Source organism: Lepidochelys kempii, chromosome 2 (genome assembly GCF_965140265.1).
Source record: "Lepidochelys kempii isolate rLepKem1 chromosome 2, rLepKem1.hap2, whole genome shotgun sequence".
Classification (NCBI taxonomy): domain Eukaryota; kingdom Metazoa; phylum Chordata; order Testudines; family Cheloniidae; genus Lepidochelys; species Lepidochelys kempii.
The window spans coordinates 168,980,094-169,001,351 of NC_133257.1; the positions used below are offsets into that span (position 1 = coordinate 168,980,094).

At 39.1% G+C, this 21,258-nt stretch overlaps 1 protein-coding gene across 1 annotated transcript in view; it reads right to left on the reverse strand.

The window, feature by feature from the left end:
* Nucleotides 1-21,258, reverse strand: part of ABCA13 (ATP binding cassette subfamily A member 13) — a 226,962-nt gene that overhangs the window by 148,878 nt on the left and 56,826 nt on the right. Inside the window, exons 19-26 of the mRNA XM_073329650.1 lie at nucleotides 20,457-20,526; nucleotides 17,930-18,064; nucleotides 16,247-16,366; nucleotides 10,537-10,723; nucleotides 6,405-6,623; nucleotides 3,148-3,344; nucleotides 2,013-2,170; nucleotides 1,311-1,541 (exon numbers count right to left, since the gene is read on the reverse strand). Of these exons, the coding sequence (XP_073185751.1) occupies nucleotides 1,311-1,541; nucleotides 2,013-2,170; nucleotides 3,148-3,344; nucleotides 6,405-6,623; nucleotides 10,537-10,723; nucleotides 16,247-16,366; nucleotides 17,930-18,064; nucleotides 20,457-20,526 (1,317 nt within the window). The remainder of the gene's footprint in view (nucleotides 1-1,310; nucleotides 1,542-2,012; nucleotides 2,171-3,147; nucleotides 3,345-6,404; nucleotides 6,624-10,536; nucleotides 10,724-16,246; nucleotides 16,367-17,929; nucleotides 18,065-20,456; nucleotides 20,527-21,258) is intronic.

The window sequence follows — 21,258 nt, forward strand, 5'->3', positions numbered from 1 at the left end:
AAGTTTGTTCGTATGAACGTGGATTTTTGTATTTATTTGAAAATAAAATGTCAATTCTAAATTGGCACACAAAAAAAGTCTCAGTGTTACAAACCAGATAACTGCTAATGGTTTTTATATCTGACCCCATTATTTTCCACATGCATAGTTCATGCTGCAAAACTACAACACATAATTAATGTCCCAGATGACAAGCTTTCCAGAGTCTTTGTTTCATAAACACAGAAAAGAGAAGTGTCTTCCCTAGATGACATTCTCTTCAGACGGCTGCTAATAATGCAACATACCTTCCCATCCCTTAGGGCACTGGGTACATAAAATGATTGAAAGTTTATCACACAGTGTATAGTAAGCTATCTAAAGAGACACTAACTCATAAAAATGTGCATTTTGTATACCTGGCATTTGTTTTGTTCTTGGTCATATCCTAAGTTTTCTTTTTGTACATGACTCACTTTGGGCTGTTTACAGAAAGGAGATCACTGGAAAAATCATATTTCCACGAAATGCTGCAGAGTGGATTGTGCCATCAAATGAAAATATTGTCTCCCATCTACTGAAAAACATTAGTTTTGTTCTTATATCATCATTTCAAGCAGTGAAAAACAGGGGAGTGTTTTGTTTTTTTTAAGGATCTACACTATGATACTAGAGTAATGATGGGTCAGGGAATTTTGTAATGGAAATAATTCATTCTCTGGTATAACCAGTTAAATAATGCCAGAGCCAAAACCAGTCATGATGAACCCCCATCAGGCACATTGGCCAGATTAGAAGCTGAAGTAAATTTGCAAGAACAGCTATTCTTGTCAGATTTCTAGGCCAGTTCTGCCAACTCCTGAGGTTTTGTTAGTTCAGATAGAATTCAGAGAAGAGACAGAATTTTTTTGAGTTATCTGAACTGTACAGCCAAACCTTCTGAAGTTCATCCTCAGTTAATTCAAAACTCAATTTTTTTTGATGCTAAGAGTTAATAAGAGATTTGGACTGACAGTGGTTTGGGGTTAAAGCCCAGGTCATGTAAATATGTCCTGAGATCAGCTGAGATAGAGAAGAACTTTCCAAAAGGCAATATCACCCTTTAGGATACATCAGGCTGTTGGAATGAATTATAGGAAGAGTGTGGTTGTTGCCCTTAAATAACACAGCAAAATTTGAAATCTATATTCTACATGAGATGCTCTTTCATTCGCCCCTCAGGAACCTGTCCTGAAATATTCGGTAGTAAAAACATGGTCAAGAAGGTTAGATAGAAGCCAGTAGAGCATCTTTAACCATTGACAGCTACTATGGAGAGAGAAACAAAGTACCTCTTCCAAGGTGGTATCTGAAATACCATAGCCAGTCACATGTAGACGTTCAAGGTTTTCATCCATAGCCTGAAAGAGGCCATTAAAGAAGGCCTTATCTGCCTTCGTTGGAATCACATAGGTCAGCTCACTCCCACTGTTCTCTTTTAGGAATGCTTCTGGTACATAGAACTGTACCAGAGATGTGACTTGACTGATGTACTCAGGATCCTCGATTTCAAATGAAGAAGGCTGTGCAGAAAGGAAAACAATAATAAATGGAGTTTATATGCCATCAGAAAATTGTAAAACAGGTCAAACTGAAAACAAATATGGGGCCAATGCTGGAAACCCTTCCTCAATTGGGTAGTCCCAGTGAAGTTCCTGGGTCTAACCTTGTGAGCAAGAGACTACTCACCATGAGTAAGGGATTCCAGGATTGGTCCTCTATTCAGCAAATCATCAAAATTACTAATTTTCACTATGTTGCTAGATTATTTTATGTGCAAATTAATTCAACTATGAAGGTTGCGAAAAACATTTGCTATACACCAGTATTAAATAGACCAAGTCTTCCCTTCATTGCTGGTTATACAAGATAAAAGAATTACCACATTTATCTTGCATGTAAATTACTAGCAGCGTTGCAAGGTTCCCTCAGAATAATTGATATGACCTTTTCTTAGCTGGAAGTACATATTGTGCACAATTCTGTCACCATACCTTTTTTATGAGTGTTAGACGGTATCCCTGGCCATATGTTTCCTTCAGATAAGAGGGAGGACCACAGCACCTCAGCTGCCCCTGCTGCAGGATGGCAATGCGATCACTGAGCACTTCTGCCTCATCAAGATGGTGAGTGGTGAAGATCAAGGTGCAACCTACGCCAGGAAGAGCAGTGCACACAGATTAAGACTTTATTTTAAAATGTTTTCTCATGAGAGAGACTTTTTTTTTTCCAGGAGGATACTTGAGGCGATAGTAATTCTATAAATTTACAAGCATGTACTTCAGTATGCAGAACACAGACACAAAATGCCTGCTAACGTGTCCCATTCACACTCACTGAGACTATACAGATTATAAAACAGTGCAAAGTTTGGACTAGAATCTAAGAGAGACAACAACAAGCAGTTGCAATTTCAAGGCTGAGAAGGTGTTTTGTGAGATTAAGAGATTCTTAAAATCACATAACTCTGGTGCCGGTTTCAAGGGATCATTCACTGTGGTTTATTCCAGCTAATAGGGAGGGGAGGTGCCTGCTATCTCAGAAGCTTACCTTCTACAGTCAGTTTTAGCTCAGGACACTTGAAAATCAATGGAATGGTTTGACTGATGAGTATTTTCTTTAGAAGAAAAATATATGCAGCCATATGGGAAAGTAAGAGCCCCCCAAAAATGAAAAAGCAAAGTTAAACAGTGATGAAAGTAGGAGATAACCCTTTTCATCCAGGGCAGGATCAGCATGGACTCATAGCTAAATTGAATCTTGCATTAAATCCATTAGATTTTTCAAACCGTGGTTCACGACCCAGAACTGGGTCATGGAATGGAAGGGACTGGGTCGCAGCAGCTCTGGTCAACACCGCCAACCAGGCCATTAAAAGTCCCATCAGCGGTGCTACAGAGCTAAGGCAGGCTAGTCCCTATCTGTTCCGACACCGCGCTGCACCCTGGAAATGGCCAGCAGATCTGGCTCCTTGGTGGGAGAGGGACCATGGGACTCCGCATTTCAACAGCTGAATGAAACAGTTATCGCTGTTAGGATTTCTGTTCAGCAACTGGAAAGCAAAATACTATTTTCAACCACCCTTTGCCTGGGAAGGATGTTCGCCAGAACATGAGATAAGTTTTGTACCAGCCCTGTACTTCAACAGAATGTCCCAGATTCTCCGACGTGAACATGGATCCACACCACTGGTGGGCTCATCTAGAACAACTGTCTTTGAGTTTCCAATAAAGGAAATAGCAATTGAGAGCCTCCTTTTCATTCCCCCAGACAGGGCTCCAACACGTTTGAACTGATGGTGGGATAAATCCACATCTTCCAGGGCTCTAGAATAAGAATACAAATAAAACTGTGACCTTTGAAAATTGCAAGCCTTTTCAGATCAACTACCACATCATCCCAACCAGTGGCGCTGGAACATTTTGAGTAGTGGGGGTGCTGAAAGCCAGTCCTCTTACCCTTTCTCCCCCGCCCCAGAGCTGAGTCTGGGAGCAGGGCTGTGTCTCTGGGAAGGGGGGACCCAGACAGGGTTAAGGGGGCTGAGGCTGTGGCCACTGCTGGGTGCTGGCGTGGGGCCCGGAGCGGAGCCCCAGGCAGGGGCTGGCAGCCAGGACCCCAAGTGAGGGATCTGGAGCAGAGCCCTGGGAGCATAGGCCAGGCATGGGGTCCTGGGAGTGGAGTCTTGGGAGCAATGGATGAGGCCTGGTGCGTAGCTCCGGGCCAGCAGCTGGGGTGGCGGCCGGGACCTGAGGCCCAGGTGCAGGGTTGGGGAGTGGAGTGCAGGGTGTGGAGCCAGCGGCTGGGGAACGGGCCTAGTGGCTAGGTCCTGAGCTGGGGAGCAGAGTCCCAGGTGGCATGATGAGAGCAGAGCCCTGGGTGCGGAGCCAGCGTCTGGGGAGCGGGGCCAACCCTCGGGACCTGAGCCAGGGAGTGGAGCCCTGGGCTTGGGGCCAGCAGTCCCGCATAAAACCTGGGGGTGCTGCAGCACCCTCCCACACCCCTACTTCCCGCGCCTATGATCCCAACCCACAGCAAAGTGACGAAAAGTCACTTGTATGCAAAATATCCATGGGCAGTTCAAGTACAGATCAGCATATATAACTATTCAGTTTCTTCTGGTATCCACTGAAAAGTAGTAATAGTAATAATCAAAAAAATTCTTATTTTTAATGGCAACCTCCTGAAATATACTTTTAATGGCCTCTGTACAAGCTAAAGCAAAAAAGAATTCAAAATTATAGGCCTCAACCATGTTCCAGTGAAGTCACTGAGAGTCCTTCCATTGATTTCAATAAGCTTTAGATTAGCCCCTCTAAGAATCTGGAGGGAGTGGGGAACAGTTCAAGGACAGCTGAGGATAGTTCAAGGACTCTGAATTATTATTTAAATATTTGTATAACCTAGAGTTACCAACTTTCTAATCGCAGAAAACTGAACACTCGTGCCCTGCCCCCAAGCTCCAGCCCATGTCCTGACCCTTCCCTGGGGCCCAGTCCCCCACTCACTCCATCATCACCACCCCTATCGCTCGCTCTCCCCCACCCTCGCTCACTCGCTCATTTTCACCAGGCCATGGCAGAGGGTTGGGGTATGGGAGGGAGTGAGAGCTCTGGGGTGGGGCTGGGGATGAGGGCTCGGGGTGCAGGACAGGGCTCCAGGCTGGGGGGGTGGGGCCGAGGGGTTTGGAGTGTGGGAGGGGGCTCCAAGCTGTGGCAGGGGCTTGGGCCAGAAATGAGATGTGCGGGATGCAGGAGGGGGCTCAGGAAGGGGGCTGGGGTGCAGAAGGGGGTGAGTGGTGCGGGCTCCAGGAAGTGCTTACCTAAGGCAGCTCCCAGGAAGCAGCAACATGTCCCGCCAGCTCCACTTGCTGTTCCTGCCTTCAGACACGGCTCCTGCAGCTCCCATTGGCTGTGGATCCTGGCCAATGGGAGCTGCAGAGCCAGCGCTCGGGGTGGGGAAATTGCGTGGAGCCCTGTAGCCAGCAGGACATGCTGGCCACTTCCCGGTAGCCGGGCAGAGTCATGCAGGGAGCCTGCCAGGCCCACTGTACTGCCAACCGGACTTTTAACGGCCCGGTCAGCAGTGCTGCCCGGAGCCGCCAGCGTCCCTTTTTACCCAGGTATTCCGGTCGAAAACCAGACACCTGCTACCCTAGTATAACCACCCAGGCAAGTAAAAACCCACACATTGATCTGAAAGAAACAATTATAAGAACTAGAGGATAATTAGCACATTCTGCTTCTCCTTAAAAACAAGAACTTGAAGGCCACAGACTTGCAAAGAGATCCCCCAATGCAAACACTTACGTCTGTGTGGTGTCCCATTATATCAAACAGATGCCAAACAGAAGCAATGGTATGAAGCCCTGATGAATTCAGCTTGTAAATAGGTGCCAGATTGAAAGGCAAAGCCAACAGAACAATATAAACAGCAGCAGAGCACATTTCCCCACACTTTGTGAAAGGTCATCTCTTCGGAAAAGGAGGTAGTTTATTTGCCATAGGCTAGTCAGTCCTTAGCCATTGTTTGATGCTGCCTCCATGTATTATGTGGACACCTGTCCAATAAGAACTGGACTGCAAGACCACTAACTTATTTCACATCACCCAACAGCCATTGGCTGCTAATTATGTTCTATCACTATCAACCTGGATTGATTTGAACTGGCAAGCAAAAGACAAGATATCCCAGTGCTTGTCTGCTCAGTCCTCCAGTCCTTCAAAGTAATTTCCTACTTTAAAGAAAGCAAATTTCTACAGCAAAGAGCTGACTTTATATGAATAAATACATTTATATCAAGGTATACACAGCAGGTTTTCCAATCTTCTGACAAGCTACATTAAAATCTTGTGTTGCTTTGTTTAGAAAAAGAAATGTTACTGTTGCCTTAATCTTTTTTTTAATTTCTCATTTCTGTATTAGCCTTAGCAATGGGGGCCTAATTTGATACAAATGTTCTGCTTCCCATAAAAATATCCAGTTAGTGGCAAGAATCTATCCCCCGTGTCTATGAGGATCTTGCATAGCATTGTTATTACATGGTTCTAGGGTATTCAGAATTCAGTAGTCCAAGTTCTATAAAAGAGAGTTTCCACTTCAACTATGCTTTAGCTGAAACCACTAGAGATTTTTTTTAAACCTTGTCTGTAATATTCTTACTCTAATTTTTATTTCCATAATTTTATTACTGAAAATTAAGATCAGGAAATACATTTACAAGCCAGAATTTTAGAACACCAAACCCATCATTAGCGCTCTCAGGATTCCAATAGTTAGGGCTGACTCTCCTAGCATGAGGCTTTGTTCGTTCACCACAGTGTTCTTGGACTGGTTTTGAAGGACAGCCTACATACAGGTTTCCCACAAGGAAAATAAGAACCACTAACCTACTGACTTGCTGATGTAACTGTTTCTTTGTCCATAGAGGTGCTTTCACTGAGCCATAGAACAGCAGATGCTCTCGCACAGTTAAGGTGTCAAACAGCACATCATACTGAGGGCAAACACCCATCTCCATTCTGATAGCAGCCAGCTCAGTATGTATATCCCTTCCATTGATGATGATGGTCCCAGAGCTGGGCGGGTACAGGCCTGTCAACATTGATCTGATACAAGAAATAACAGTGTTGTTGTAGCTGTTTTGATCACAGAAGAGAAGCAGAAGAGCTCTGTGGAGCTCAAAAGCTTTTCTCTTTCACCGACAGAAGTTGGTCCAATAAAAAAAAATATATTACCTCCCACTCATAAGAAATAACACAAATTCAATAAAACCACCACATTCAGGACACACTATGTTGTATCCTGAATTTGATCAATTCACTTCTGGCAATATTTTCTTCTCTAGTAGCAGCATTATTTAAATGATGCTGGAGTCTGTATGGAGGAAACCTTGAGATTAATGCAAAAATGGTTATTAATAAAATTATCATTTACTCTTACAATGTTATCTTTACTGATTTTAAGAAAGACCTACATTTATTTGTATACTCATTGTGCTTGGAGATTTGAACATATATTTTTGTTTTTTGGTTGCTTATTTTATTAAACGGAAGGTTCAATTTTATTAAATGGAATTCTTTAGGCAATCTTCTTTCTGGCAACCATTGACAAGTCTCAAGTGCCAAAGGAGATACCTTTGCTATAAAACTCCTGTATGTTTATACAGGGTCTAAAAATTAACTTTTATCTTCAATTTTGCTTTAACTTTCTATGCTACTTTCTTTTATGTTTTTAAAATGTACATAAGCTTTGGTTATTGTGATGAGTGTTTTGCATAAAATAAATATTTAATACAAATCTTTACTTGAAAGATGTAAATAGATCGCAAAAGCAGATTGTAAATCCAAGAACCATTTTGGTCCAAAGACCATAATAAAGGGGTCTTATAAAAAACAGGACATCTTTTGTGTAAGATTCCAGGTGATATAAATATGATCTTACCTTAAAAAAATTGTATGATGATATTTATGCTTTAGAAAGAGTCTTGACTTTAAAAGAAGGTAAGGATGTTCTGTTTAGAACAAAGGAAAATGTATGGATGTGGTGTTAACTGTAAAACTAAGATGTAAAGTGGGCTTTCGTTTTATCCCACCCTCCACACAGGCTCGTTCAACACAAAACCTCTAATTTAAAACCTATTCATAAGGTGCTAAAGAATTTTCTTATTGAAAATAATTTCTTCTATAAGCACTCAAAAGCATTCATGCTTCATACTAAGAAAATCCCGGATAGCTGAAAAATGTTTTATGGAAGTTGTTGGTTACTTTTATCTACCTCGTTTTTCCTTTTAATGGTTCAAAACTTTGTTTATTCCTTAAATGCTTTTGAGATGTACAGCTGCAAATATTTTATCTAAATGAAAAGTTTTTTATGCAATAATTTACTAATATCTTTGCTAAATGGTAAGATGCTTCATGTACTATTATGGAATCCACTGACCTTTCTGTGACTGGCTATTAGTGTAAGAAGTCATTTGAGTATACATTATTAATTTTTTATTAATTGGGGATGGGAGGGTAATTAGTTATATGGCAATGCTTAAGCAACTTCCTTACCAAACTCCTAAAAACAAGCAGCACCTCTCCAAAGATTGAGTAGGAGAAAGGACAATAATTTATTTAATGAATACTGAAGTTTAAGAACCTCTCTTCAAGAATTAAGTTTAAAACTAATTCAAAATTGAAAAACTTTCAGATCTAACATACGGGTGGCTTGAACCTATTTGAAACAGAATTTCAACTCCTGATGAAACCTACTGAATAGCTCAGAAAATGGACTGAATAAAAAGTTAAAACTCTAACATTAAGGATGTTCTGACAGTTTCCTACCACAAAAAAGCAAAAGGAAGTAGAAGTTTATATTTACAAGGGAGGGTTTTTACTAAGACCAACCCACAAAGGCATTGAGCCAATGAAACAATGACAACAGCTTATCTTAATCCTACCAAGTCTGAAAGAGGTGTTTTCTCCTCTTTCAGTGAAATTAGATGACAAGAGGTGCATAAAGCAAATGACCAGCAACACTCTGCTCTCATCCTCAACTTTGCAGAATTCATCACAGTTCATCCTGTTCATCTCTGCAACTGAGCTGTGACCAACTACTAAGAAGAAGACAGACACTGAACAGCATCAAGAAGAAGTAATTTTCTAGCTCAAATGGCATCACCATCAAGACTTCAATATGGATTGGTGAGATGAAGTTGTAGAGGGCTGCCAAGGAATTAGATTTAAAGTTTTCTTGTAATGATGTTCATGTGATATTGAAATACCACTGTAACTTAGGATATCCATAGTTTCTTCCATTAAACCACAAATTGTTCAGACCATTTATTTCTCAAGAGGAGCCATTGGCTAACCTTTGGTAAATAGAGAAAGAGAAACAGTGGGATTTAATTTGAATTTAAGATTCTGGATATTAATTAACTTGCCATTCAAAGAGTGGTCTTGAGACTGGCTTCTTCTGAGTAACTGACAAATACTTTCTTTGGCTTCATAGGACTCAGTTAAGATTTTAAAACCTTTACCCATTTATAAACTATGTTATCCATCATAAACACAACAGGACTCACCTGCCCTTGAACAAAATTATTTTGCCCATCTATAAGATGTTTTAGTTAATAAGGATACTTTGACACAGGACTCTCTACTAATGTTGGGAATAAAAGGAGCTCTGTCAGGGCGGACAACTTTCAAAGGTGTAACCTGTCCAAAGTTCTCCACAGACTCATACTGTACATAGAAGAGTTTGTAACTGAAGTAACAATTGTTTATCTTTTGTTTTTTATTTTTCACTTTTCCTTTCCTTGGTAAGGCAGTCATAGTTACAAACTGGTATTATTTTGCTTGTTTTAATTGCAGTTTCCCCTTAATCCTGGCAAAGAACGCCTTGTGACTACAATAGTGGGAGTCATGTCACTGAATTAGCATTATGAGAGAGAGAATTAAAGGTTTGCCCTGCTATTTCTTGTTTCTCTAAATTGTAAGTTTTAGTAATTTTTTTATAAATAAAATTACTTGGTGCTCAACAACTTGAAACACCCCTTTGTACTACAAAAGTGCTTTAGGTAGATCTTCAACTGATGTAAAGTGGTATACTTCTATTAGGTGTACTGGAACAACAACAACTTGCACAAGTGGAGTATTTGGCCCTTTATAATTACGGAAAAGTTTCTAATGGTATAATCTTTTTTTAATTAAACCCAATATCAATAATTCATTATCTCTCTTGCTATTTCCTGAACAAGGCTCATTTGTCTAGCAGGCAGAAAGAAAGAGAGAGAGAGATCAACTGACCAGTGTTTCCTGGTTAAATATGATATATCTCTCACAGTTTAGCTGTAAATGCAGGGTTAAATCTCTAATTCCTAATTCATGAAGGTCAGTTCTGCAGTCCTTACCCATGTTAATCAAGTTGACTAAAATATAGAATCCAGTTCATTCTCATTAGTAATTTATGTACCTGCAGGGGTTGAGGAAAAAATGGTCGGAATTCTTGATATTTCTTTAATATAAAGGGCAGAAATAAATTAACTTTTTAATTAAGCCAGATTTTTTAAATGTTTTTCTTTGTTATTTCTGCTTCTTTTCAACTGTCAGAACATCCTCTTCAACATCCAGGAAGAAAGCTTGCAAGTTCAGTAAACCTCTAAGATCTCCATCTGATGGAAGCATAGGTGTGAGGAAAAGAAAGAAGGGTTTCCTTCAGGTGTCTCTGTACCCATGCGCACAATAACCCCACGTCGCCCAGCTACCACTAAAGCTGCTTAAAACAATAGCTTTACCACTGAGGTTATGATAAAGGAGACCCAATTTTCCATGGCAATGCATTTGTTTTGCCAGGGGCACCATGGCACAATAAATTAATTTAAGCCATCTTAGTGACATCTTTTGCATGGCAAAACTGTGCAAGAACAATAACCAAGCAAGGAGATGGAGTAGCTCATTTGCTGATATACAAAACATTTCAAGGCACCAGATAAGGTAAAATGTGTAGTCGGCCATCATTCAGCAATGGACATACATTATTGTAGTCTTGCCAGCTCCATTGGCACCCAAGAGAGCTGTGATTTGACCCTTGTAGAAAATGAGGCTGAGATCTTTAACTGCAGTCTTTTTGTTGTCTGTGTATTTTTTGGTGAGTGACATCAGAATAACTCCTATTGGGCTTCCTCCTTCACTCATGTGTCTCTCATCTGGGGGCAGAGAACCTGTGTAAATGAAGAATAAGGCTTTAAAAGCACTGGCAGTTATATAGTGAAAATTCATTGGCTTTACCTTTCCTGAAATGGTCCTCACTGCTGTAACATTTAAACTACAGGGTCAGGTGGTATAAATTGGGATAGCTCCATTCAAATCAATGCTGCTATGCCAATTTATAATGATCAAGGATAGGGACCACAGTTATGCTAAGTATCTAATCAGTGAAAACGTTTAATTGCAGCTTAAAACACTCAAACTAAAACTGATAAACATGTGTGCACATGCTAATACAAATATACACATATATAGTAATTATTAAAAAGTTAATGTCATCTATTAAAATGTATTTCTTGAATAATGAGATTTTTACAAAGGAACGAGCAAAAGTGGAGGTTGCGGACCAGAGAAAATGGGAACAATATGGATTGACTAAATGGAGTGGAGAAAAAGAAATGCACACAACATGAAGGAAAAACAGACTAGTGTTTGGAAAACCAGTTCTGTTTAAATATGAAACAACCAGAACCTCTGCTCGTTGCTCAGTCATTTTTCATATTAGCATAAAGTTGGTTCTAACCCCTTCCAACAACCCTGTGACCATCCTCCAACTAGACTTTGCCAGCTTCCCTGCAACTCATACCAACGTCCTTCTCCTGGTTCATCCTCCCCTTTACCTTTCCTGGACTGTGTTTCAGAGGCCAGAACCTTTAACTCTAGCAGCCCTTTCTGCTACTTGATATGAATCCCAGGTGCCTCTGGAGCCTAATACAAAGGTGCTGGACCCTGCCATTGCTCAGGTGAGAGAGAGAGACTGGAAGGAGAAAAGAAAGACCAAGAAGAGCAAAGAGTTGTCAGGACAGAGAGAAAAAGTGAAGGTCTCTATCCAAAGAAAACATCAAAGGTAAACGTGAAATCTATTTTTTGGAGGGACCTGTTTGTGAGGAGAGATCACTCTGTGGAGGGCTTCAAACTCAAGATAGTTCAGATAATATTCCAACTAACATCTACATATTTAGACATTTAAGTGAACCTCTGAAGCTTCTGAAATTTTCCCTTCAGTAGTAGAGAGGTATTGATACAAAATTCTCGTGGGTGACTGGGATTTCTGGCTTCCACTATAGATAGCTGAACCAGCCCAGATAATTACCAGATAGTATGTAATTTCATATAGTCACAGAAGACTGCCAAGGCCCAAGAAAGGATGTGGGTGGCATGTGTTCCTCTATCCATGAATTTTTAATCAAAATAAATACATGACAATGTAGTGAAATGGGCCTTGGAGAAAAGAAAGAAATCAGATTTTAAAGAGCAAAACATGTAAGGAATGCATAAGTAGCCAAACACAGAACTGGAATGAAATAGTGGAAATAGTTGTAGGCAGCGGTAGCCCTGGAAAATAGAGATGATAAGTGTGTTATTAAAATATGAGGTTAAAAAAGAGAGCCAGAAAGGGCAGAGTTTAGATAACAAGACAGAATGAAAAAGAAAATTCACATAAAAGACAAACTTTTCACAGAAGCAAATAGAAGATAAAAACAGAGCCTGATGTTTGATTTCATCTGAAAAAAAGTGTAGCTGAAGAAAAACAGAACTCTGGCCATGAATTTTAATGAGCACAAAATTGTACAGTGTTCACTAACCTGAACAACACTGTAAGGAATGTCAAAGGGACCTTAAAAAGCTGGGTGAATGGGCTGCAAAATGGCAGATGAAATTCAGTGTTGACAGATACAAAGTAATATCTATTCAAAGAGTCATTTGAACGACTCATACTGTAATACCAAGGTACCAAATATACAGGAATGACAGAATAGGTCAGGCTAGTGGGAGAGTGGCACTTTATGTGAAAAAGCATAGAGTCAAATATTGTAAAAATCTTAAATGAATCAAACTGTACCACAGAATCTCTTAGAAATTCTGTGCTTGAATAATTAGAGAATAGTAAGAGGACTATACTACTGACCACCTGACCCAGATGTTGATGGTGATTGTGAAATGCTCAAGAAAATTAGAGACAAAATAAAAAATAGAAGACTCAGTAATAATGGGGGATTTCAACTATCCTCATATTGATCGGGTACAGGTCACATCAGGATGGGATTCAGAAATAATGTTTCTAGACACATTAATGACTGCTTCTTGGAGCAGCTATCCCTGGAACTCACAAGGGGAGAGGCAAATTTTGATTTAGTCCTAAGTGAAGCACAGGATCTGGTCCAAGAGATGAATATATCTGAACCGCTCAGAAATAGCAACAACAATATAATTAAATTTAACATTCTTGTAGAGGGGGGAAATAGCAAAGAAACCCACCACAGTAGCATGTAACTTCAAAAAGGGGAACTACACAAAAATGAGGAAACTATGTAAATGGACATTAAAAGGAACAGTTATACGGGGAGATTACGATGGATCAGTGAAGTGCCTGGACCACTACCAGTGACTGGAAAATCAATTATCATGCTTATTGACAAAAACAGCCAAGTTAGTGGGCCCGTGTTAGCATAACTAAACCAGGAGGTGAGGGAGTTTGAGCGACCACAAGAAGGGAGCCTGACCCTGCATCCTTCCTGATAAGATCTCTGTTGAAATTGCTGAGGCATGGGTTTTAGAAAACAGGAAGCTTATCTATATTTGTACTCTGGGATGTGTTTGTCAGGGCCCTCAAGCATGCAGACTTTGAAAAAACACATTTTTCTAATTAGCGGTCTGAAGAAACTTATTGCTTAAACTCTGAAATTGGTTGCTTAACAAGTTTTTTTTGATTGACATGTTATTGTCATACTAACAATAAATAAGGGGGGAGAAGTTTGGGTAGTTGGAGTACTTTGTGAACAAACCTGAGGTTACCAAATGGCAGATGGAAGACAGGACATTGGATGGCTGTCGTTGTGCCACTTGAAAACTGCTCCAGGCTTTGGTAATTATTGGGGGTTGGGGTTTTTTACTAACCAGTTGGAGACATATGTAAGTGCTTGAGACTAAATAAAGTACAATTTTAAGTAAGAGCACTCTTGTACTGTAATGTCAATCATCAGTTGGATGGCCATGTCCCCATTTACTTATGTCCTGCCTCTGCCTCACCAAGAGTAAACGTTACCAAGAGCTTTGGGTTCATAAAGCCCCGGATAACACAGTCACAAGAGTGAAATGCCTGCAAGCTGCATGGAAACTTTAAAAACACCAAATAGAGGCTCAAATTAAATGTAAACCCCAAATTAAAAGAATAGCAAGAGAACCAAAAAATGCCACCATGGCTAAAAAACACAATAAAAGGAGCAGAGACAAAAAGGCACCCTTTAAAAATTGAAACTCAAATCCTACTGAGGAAAATAGAAAGGAGCATAAAAGTATAAATAGGCAGGCCAAAAAAGGATTTGAAGAGCAACTAGAAAAAGACTCAAACTAACAGCAAACATTTTTAAGTAATCAGAAACAAGAAGCCTGCCAAACAATGAGTGGGACCCACTGCACAATCGAGGTGCTAAAGAAGCACTCAAGGAAGACAAGGCCATTGCAGAGAAGATAAATTAATTCTTTGCATCAGTCTTCATTGTAGAGCATGTGAGGGAGATTCCCACACCTGAGCCATTATTAAGTGACAAATCTGAGGAACTGTCCCAAATTGAGGTGTCAATAGAGGTGGTCTTGGAATAAACTGATACATTAAACACTACTATGTCACCAAGACCAGATGCTATTTACCCAAAGGTCCTGAAGGAACTCAAATATGAAAATGCAGAAATGTTGTATGTAACCTATCACTTAAATCAGCTCCTGTACTAGATGACTGGGGGATAGTTAACCTGATGCCAGGTTGTTGGTTTTTTTTAAAAGACTCAAGAGATGATCCTTGCAGTTACAGGCCAGTAAGCCTATCTTCAGTACCAGGCAAACTGGTTGAAACGATAGTAAAAAAACCAGAATTATCGGACACATAGATGAACACGATTTGTTGGGGAAGAATCAACATAGCTTTTTCTAAAGGAAAATCATGAATCATGGGCTGGGGGGTCAACAACATGTTGACAAGGGTGATGTGGTGGATATAGTGGATACTGGATATTGCACTTTCAGAAAGCCTTTGACAAGATCTCTCTTACTTAAATAAAGTAAAGATAAGAGGGAAGGTCCTCTCATAGATCAATAACTGGCTAAAAGATAGGAAACAAAGGGTCAGTTTAAAAAATGGAGACAAGGAAATAGTGGGAAGCCCCAGTGATCTTTACTGGTGCTGTTCAACATATTCATAAATGAGCTGGAAAAAGGGGGTAAACAGTGAGATGGCAAAGTTTGCTGATCATACAAAATTACTTAAGATAGTGAAGTGCAAAGCAGACTGCGAAGAGTCACAAAGGGATCTCACAAAAAAAGGTGATTGGGCAACAAAATCGTAGATTAAATTCAATGTTGATAAATGTAAAGTAATGCATACTGGAAAACATAATCCTAACTATACATACAAAATGATGGGGTCTAAATTAGCTGCTATCACTCAAGAAAGATCTTGGAGTCATTGTGAATAGTTCTCTGAAAACATCCACTCAGTGTGCAGCGGCAGTGAAAAGAGCGAAAAGAATGTTAGAAAGCTTTAAGAAAAGGGTAGATAATAAAACAGTAATTATCATAATGCCATTATATAAATCCATGATACGCCCATACCTTGAATACTTCGGGCAGTTCTGGTTACCCCATCTCAAAAAAAAATGTATTAGAAATGGAAAAGGTACAGAGAAGGGCAACAAACTGGATTAGGGGTATGGAACAGCTTCCATAAAAGGAGAGATTAAAAGACTGGGATTATTCAGTTTGGAAAAGAGATGACAAGGGGGATATGATTGAGGTCTATAAAATCATGAATAGTGTTGAGAAAGTCAATAGGCCCCAGGAAAGTGTTATTTACCCCTCACGTAACACAAGAAGCAGGGATCACCAAATGAAATTAATAGGCAGTAAGTTTAAAACAAAATGCAGAGTCAACTTCTGGTTCTCATTGCCAGGGGATGTTCTGAAGGCCAAAAGTATAAGTGGGTCCAAAAAAGAATTAGATAAATTCATGGAGGATAAGTCCATCAATTGCTATTAGCTAAGATGGTCAGGGATGCAACCCTATGCTCTGGGTATCCCTAAGCCTCTGACTGCCAGATGCTGGGACTGGATGACAGGGCATGAATCCCTTGATGATTGCTCTGATCCATTCACTCCTTCTGAAGCATCTGGCATTGACCACTGTCAGAAGACAGGATACTGGGCTAGACGGACCATTAGGTTAACCCAGTATGACCATTTTTAAGCAATGAGTTCTAACTGAACTTTATCCGCTCAGACATCTTTGTGGACAGCTCATTGAAAACTTTTTACTCAACAAAATATTTTTAAATAAAAAAAAAGCCAACAAAATGTTAGGATGCATGAGGAGTGAGATATCAATTTAAACTTAGACTCAACCAATTATAGAAGATGGATTAAAAACAGTGAATTACGCAGAAAAAGAAAATAATGTTTACTAAAAGGCTCCTGCTATTACAAACCTTCATTGACGAAAACCAGATTGGAATTTAGATGTTTCCTTCTCTTCTCTGTACCACACAGCTCCTTCCAATAAGAGATAGTAAAGGGGAAGTACCATGGCTTTCTGAACCCCAATCTTCCTAGATGTTAAATATAAGAGAAACATTTGAAACATTTTCAAAATTCATTTGTTGCTCAAGTATATAAAATAATCCTATTATCCTATATTTCTGTTGTTGTTGTTTTCCAATGGAACAGGGTTATAAAATCTTATCTATACTGCGTAGCATAGGTTTTTATATAGCACTTTTCTTCCCAAAATATCCAAAAGCACTTTGCAAGCTTTGGGGCCAATCTTGCTATCTCCGAAATTAATAGAACTTTTGACACTGAAATTTTCTTGTGGAAATGGCTCTCTCATCATTACCCTGGCATTTAATGAGACAATCCAAATAAAGATTTTGGTCCAGATCTTGAGCTAAGCTTAGTAAGGCTCAGGGTAAAGGTGTGAAGCTTTTTACCTTCCCGAATCTGGGCCAGTCCCTAGCATGTGCCACCTGCCAAAAGGTGCCATTCTAGCAGCAAGAGATACCAAGTGACATCTTAGCCACAACTGCTTTTTTCCAGATTTGCTTCCTACACTAGGGGAGGGAGGAATGATGTAGAACCTGCTGCACCAGTTGAATGGCACCAAAGATACTTCTCCGTACACAAGTGGAATCATCAAGGAGACAGATTTGCTACCTTTCCAGCTGCTTTGCACCACCATGGCAATACAAGCCAGCTGGCAGAGGAGCAAGGATCTGGCCTTGTACCGTAGTACATTTACACAAAGGGGCAGAATTATGGCTGTACATATCACCTTAACTTTTACATTTCCTGACCTTTTCAGTGCTTCCCTCAGCATTCACTTAATGTGGTTTTTGTATCCATGGAGTCACAGTATGTGGTACTGAATAGTAAGTGACATTCTTAATTTTTATGTGAAAGGTTTTTGCCTGAGATACAGTTATATTATTGTATTCCCTTCCATTTCCATGTCAAACTTCTCAGTTATTCATTTAGAAATAAATATACAATAAGCAGAAAAAAAAACATGTAATATGCCAACTTGAGCAAGTGTAAATTTCAGGCCATGAAAGAGATGTTTAGAAAGCATTCCAAATGGCCCAACAACCAACTTAAGGGAATTAATTAAAAAACCCAACAACCTGGAGATTGGAGGAAAGATGAATCCCACCTTCTGAGAATAAATTTGGGATTTAATTCATTTCAATTGTGACCCAGAGTTACTGGTGGTGAGAGATGATAAACAGGAAATCAATATTGTTCATTAGCATTCTGAAAATCCTCACTCGGACAGAACACCCAGTTAACTCAGTATGAGTTCCTCTACTGGACGGAACTCTGTCATTACGTAGTGTCAATCAGCCTGAGAAGTCCTATCCAATTATCTGCTCTCCTTATATGCATACACAAATGGACTTCATACCATATTACAATTCTAGCCCACCAGTTAGCGTCATTCACTGACCTATGGATGCATGAAGGGTTTCTTAGTCTCACTCAGAGCAGTAGTCATGTATTTTGCATGTCAGAAAGCCCTAACTCAGAGGCATCAAAAATTTAATATTTTAACTATAAAGGAATGAAAAAGTAGAACTCATTTTGGTATTAATAAATCTGTGTGTGCTTGTTCTTACCAGGAATTACATTGCTGAAATACCAGCCAACTAATAAATATAGAATTGAATCAAAGAAAATCATCCAGCTAGCCCATCCAAAGGTCATGGATCCTCCTTGTGCCAGGGGCTGGTACATGTTACTCCATTGAATTCCTAGTAATAAAAAAAGGTCAACACTAAATCTGTAGAGCACCACAGGTAGCAGGATCATAAACACGTGAACACCAAACTCTCAAGAGGTATTTGAGCACTGACGAACAAAAAAGAACAATGTTAATAACTGTAATTTTAACTGAATAGAAACTAAACGTTAGGCTGCTCCATCTCTATGTGCAACAGCAGGTAACATTACTGCCGAGCAAATGTGAAAGAACTCGTAGTGGAAGCGAGTTTTTAAGAAGTTTATTATTTTATTTTAGCTGTCCTTTTATTTTAGTAAAAAGAAAAAATAGGACTACTCGGCAAAATGCTGAATAAAATATGAGAGAAGCTCGTTTTCAGTTGTTCAATAAATCAGGGATTAAGACAGTTTGCTGATACATGTAAACAAATGGTTTAAAAGAGATCTGCTGCAAATTTATTTAGTTGCAACCTGCAAATCCTGACTAAATGCAATCTATTATATAGCATATGTTTTATAGTAGTGCCTGATGGTGACAGCCAAGGATTGGGGCTCCAGACACTAATCATTTGAAAAATTACTTCAACTCATATTCCATCAGGTGTATGAAGAAAGGAATGAAAACACAAAACACTAGCAGTAGTTAGAATTCAAATGTAATACCGTGACTGTATTTCTGAATAACTTTTCTATTCAGAAAACTAGATTATTGCACTTTTCTACATAATATCTTATAAAGGTAGCCACATAGTTTCAAATAAAGCAGGTCAAGAACATATTTTTCCCTGGGCGGATGACATTTCTTATTTAAAATTTTCAATCAAAAAATGGACTTTTTTCACAAAAGCATATTTTTGTGGAAAAAATTCTGATAGCAAATTGTCCACCAGCTCTAGTTTGCAATATCTCTTCTGATACTTATCAGCTTGCACATAAGTAGAAAACCGTCTAGCAGCAGCTGGTGCTTGAGATGGCTTCCAGTCTGACACCAAGACCATCTTGCTGTTAATAACCCCAAATGAAGAAAAAGATTCCATCTCGGATCAGTTACTTGGTTCAAAAATCCATACTCAGGACAATCATGAGGGTATTACACAAGCACACACACACACACGAGCTGAGATTTTCAAAACTGTTTCGAGGATTTGTACATTCAATTCCCATTAATGTTTGGGAATCTCATCCATATATTTTTTTCAATATATGAAAACAATAAAATAATATCTGACCCCCAGAATGTCTTATAAGGCAAAAGAGCCCAAGGTGGTTAAAATGACCTGCTGTTCCACAAACTATTACAGCTTATTATGAGTTAACAAATATTCTATAAAGTACACAGTACTATGTAATCAGATGCATACTGCTTGATTCTGAAATCACTGGTAGCATTGACACTGACTTCAATGAGCTTTGGTTCTAGCACATAGTAATATTACTGACTTAATTATATTTTGCACCTGTATTCTTCAGTACTATATAAATCTAAGAATTTATTTTAGGCTGAAACGTGGGCAGTACTGTTAGCAAGTGGAAACAAATACAATTTTGAAAACTATATCTTTGGCAGTATATTCATCTATAAAAGTCTTCAATAAAAAGTTTTTAATAATATAAAAATATTCTTATTTTCCAAAAATTTGAACATATTTGAATTATAGAAGAAAAATGGTATAAAATTATCTTAAATCCAATCTTTATGAAAAATAAAGAAAAACAATTTCTGAAAGTGTTGTGTTAGGAGAAACTTATCAAGTGTCCAGAGGTAAATCAGAAAAGCAACTGCTTGTTATTAAGAGGTAAATTAAACTGCAACATCAACTTGGAATCCTCTATGCTTCATAGCTACACGTACAACTCCACCAGCACGATACTGAGAGGCAACACACTAAACCAGTGAAACACAACAGGCTAGTTCTTCAGCGAGGGTAAATAAGCATAACTCCATTTAATTTGATCTAGCAGCAGATCTGGACCTGCATCTTCAGACATTTTCACTGGCTGACAATACCCTAAGAGCAGCACATTGTCATCTAGCAGCTTCTGAGAGTTGATTAAATCTTTCACGCATGTCACATACACTACAAAATATCAGCAATGTTGGGGGTGTGCCTGGGGCTTCCTTACATCCTGCATTATTAGCCCCTGGTGGGGCACTGGCAGCAGCCATAATTTAGAGCAGGCTTAAGGCTTCTCTAATTTACTGCAGGAGACCAACACCATCAACCTGGCCTGGGAATCATAGAGCACAAAGGTGGCTTAAAGCTACATCTACATCCTCCCTCCAGTCCTGAGTTGTACTACTTGCTGAGGATCAGAGATTCTACAAAGTTTCACTCAAAACAAAGCAAGTGAAATAAGTTTCCAAGTTTAGTTCTTTATATACCATGATCATTATAAAAAGGTTTTGCTAACTACCTATCTTACCTATTTCTTGGCTTTCAAAGAAGGTAATGAAAAATATTCCTTGCCCAAAGGCAGTTGTAGACAGAAAGCACTGCAACAATAGAAAAGAAACAGGAGATGAACATAAATAAATCTCCATTAACATATTGTGTGATGTAAATAACTATAGCACTGTTCAGTGCAAATGGAGAAGCAATGGACCTTTCAGTTCTAGAAAGGTTAACAATCCCATCTTTCATTTACCTTTTTTGAACCTGAACAATATTTACCTGCATTTTGCAGAAATGTGCTCTCCAAATAAAAGATTGTTATGTATCAGGTTATTAATATTTGAAGGCATTATTTAAACGCTATCACAATTTATGAAGCATCATAAATCCTCCATATATTGCAAATATATAATGCATAGCATTGGAAAAGTGGCTAATGCAATTTATTTTCTGTAGCAAGTGAATGACCTTAGAATTCACAAGAGACAGGCTGATGGAACACACATTATACTGTACAATGGGCAGCTATTCTACTGCAAGGAAATAACATTTTATTTCCAGTGGAGCAGTATAAATTGCACCATACTGCATCAGAAAAGTACAAAATGGAAAATGACTAACTTCAGTGATGTAATGTAACAAGGATGGAAGAATTATGGTAAATGGAAAAAATCACTAACCAGCATCAGAGGGAAATAAATCATTACTAAATACTGATAAAATATATGCATTGTTGTATGAAAAACGTTCTATAGTTTGAAAGTCAGCAAATCCAATATGTTTCACATTGTTTAAAACAGAAAGGCAAAATTCTGCCAGGGGCCTGGAAAACA